This window comes from Penaeus chinensis, chromosome 4 (assembly GCF_019202785.1).
Source record: "Penaeus chinensis breed Huanghai No. 1 chromosome 4, ASM1920278v2, whole genome shotgun sequence".
Lineage (NCBI taxonomy): Eukaryota > Metazoa > Arthropoda > Malacostraca > Decapoda > Penaeidae > Penaeus > Penaeus chinensis.
The window spans coordinates 40,237,162-40,239,661 of record NC_061822.1 but is presented as its reverse complement, the minus strand read 5'-3'; the positions used below and the strand labels follow the sequence as shown (position 1 = coordinate 40,239,661).

Below are 2,500 nucleotides of genomic sequence, written 5' to 3'. Positions count from 1 at the left end.
AGAGGGAAAGAGAGAGGGAGAGGGAAAGAGAGAGGGAGAGGGAAAGAGAGAAGGAGAGGGATTGAGAGAGGGAGAGGGATTGAGAGAGGGAGAGGGATTGAGAGAGGGAGAGGGATTGAGAGAGGGAGAGGGATTGAGAGAGGGAGAGGGAAAGGGGAGAGAGAGAGAGAGGGGAGAGGGGGGGGGGGGGGAGAGGGAGAGAGAGAGAGAGAGAGAGAGAGAGAGAGAGAGAGAGAGAGAGAGAGAGAGAGAGAGAGAGAGAGAGAGAGAGAGAGAGAGAGAGAGAGAGAGAGAGAGAGAAAGAGAGAGAGAGAGAAGAGAGAGAGAGAGAGAGAGAGAGAGAGAGAGAGAGAGAGAGAGAGAGAGAGAGAGAGAGAGAGAGAGAGAGAGAGAGAGAGAGAGAGAGAGAGAGCGTGTGTGTAAGTGAGAGGGAGAAGGAGAGTGAGTAAGTGAGTGAGCATGAGAGTGTGAGTGTGTGAAAGAGCAGGAGTTGTATGTGTGTAAATAAGTGTAGATTGGTTAACATGATGCACTTGTTTATGCCAGTGTATTTCCTATGATAACTATGTGTGCATGAAGATGTACATATTTATGTATGTAAGTATGTATACACACTACATTACACATTTAGCAATTAGACATAAAGTGTGCAAATTCTGCTACTGTGGACATATCCCATATCGCATTTTCAACAGCTAGAGTGAACAGTTCCTAGTCGTTTAAAAAATAGCATTGAAGGTTCTTGTTTCATATTTCATTGTCTCTTTTAAGTACAAAATATGATTATGCATTCCAAATATAAGTATCTTGAGTTGAAATAAATATAAAATCACCTTAAATTCTTAAGTACAATTATAATCAGACCATGAACAAAAAGATGGAATGTTATTGGAGTGTTTTCCTCTGTTATTTCATATATATATATATATACATATAAAAAATAGGGAATCTTTGTTGTAGTAATCTATAAGTACAATACATTTTCCACTTATTGCCAAACTCATTTCTTCACCATGTTTACTCTTTATATACTCGAGAAGTAAACACCAAATCTTTATTTCTATAACTGGCTTAACAAACAACTGCATAACATGGATGGCAAACTGGAGAATGCATTTTCAAATTCAGTAACAATAAAAATAATATAGCCATAATAATAATAATAATAATAATAATAATGATAATAATAATAATAATATAAATAACTGAATGTCTTTAAATGTTACTATTTTCCTTGCGCTCACATTTGTACCTCAAATGCCTTGGTCACATTATTTGGCAGGAAAGGGTTATTGGGGTTTGCATTACGAGTAGCCAGTGCTGCCCACTCAGCATCGAATGGGTCAGTTCCTGTTGAGCCACCCACACTTGGTGCTGGGGCTCCTCCTAGGTAGTTTGCTGGTGATGATCCTCTGGTGCCATTAGTAGCACTCCACGATGAGCTCATGGGGTCACCTGCATGGCCAGGAGCTGCATATGGGGCTCCAGACTGGGGTGCCCCACCCAAGGAGACAGATCTCACTTGCCCAATGGGAGGATTACGTCGAGCTGCAAACGTGTTGTTTGCTGGTTGAGTCCTAGAAAAGACAGGAGTATTCCCTTTAGCCTTTCTGAGATGAAATATAAAAACAAAAAAACAAAATAACAAAAGAGAAAGAAAAAAAGAGAAGAATAGCTAGCAACACTTGAATAGGTAATTTCAGTCACATTACAAATACCATTTTTCATGAGCCTTACGAGCTTCAAGTGGCAGGCTTAATGTTTCACAAAAGATATGTAAATGTCTAAGTTTTAGAAATGCAACCAAACTCTTTTATATGTTATTGCTAACGAAATTTATCTGTCCAGTAAGCTTTATATTTCATCTTTACATAATCTTGTCATGGAATTAACATCAAGAACTTCATAAAGTGATTCAGTTCCAGTTGTACCTACTCTTTACCATATATTACAGACAAAATAAACTTGCATAACTAATACTAGCTTTTGTCTCCCCTTACCCAGGTGGTGGTGTAGTGGTGCCATTTGTGATCTTCGAGTTGGAATTAATTTGGGAGAGCCACTCTTCTCCCCTGGACCATCCAGCTGCATCTCCAGCATTTCTAAGTTCTTCTGCCTTTGAAGCCTGGCCATTCACAGCTGGTCCAGCCCATGGATTCTCTTCATGGATAGGCTCCACAGATGGCAACAAGACTGTAGGGAAAAGTCATAATGAAAGTAAAAATAACAATAAATAATATTACATAATGTACATATATATATCTCTTTGTATAATAATATCATAAACTATACTGCTACATATTTTCATATCCTCCAGAGCTCATACAGGGTCTAAAGTTTATCTGAAATTTAATTATCATACGATTTGTCCCTATCATGGCTCAAGGTGACCCACACCATTCAATGATAGGAAATTATAACAGTGGTCTTCACCAATGTTGCACAGTAACACTTGTGCTTTTTACTCACTGTTTTTTACGAGTTCATTTGGTATGTTAGT

The 2,500-nt window shown here is 38.8% G+C and overlaps 1 protein-coding gene across 5 annotated transcripts in view; it reads right to left on the bottom strand.

Annotated features, from left to right (window-relative positions):
* Positions 1-913: 913 nt before the first annotated feature.
* The window catches only part of LOC125025150 (protein numb-like), a 115,547-nt gene continuing 113,960 nt past the window's right edge, over positions 914-2,500 (bottom strand). For all 5 annotated transcript variants that reach the window (XM_047613117.1, XM_047613118.1, XM_047613113.1 and 2 more), the window contains 2 exons: positions 2,001-2,193; positions 914-1,577 (listed from right to left, as the gene is read on the bottom strand). In XM_047613117.1, the coding sequence (XP_047469073.1) occupies positions 1,241-1,577; positions 2,001-2,193 (530 nt within the window). In that variant the 3' untranslated portion in view covers positions 914-1,240. The remainder of the gene's footprint in view (positions 1,578-2,000; positions 2,194-2,500) is intronic.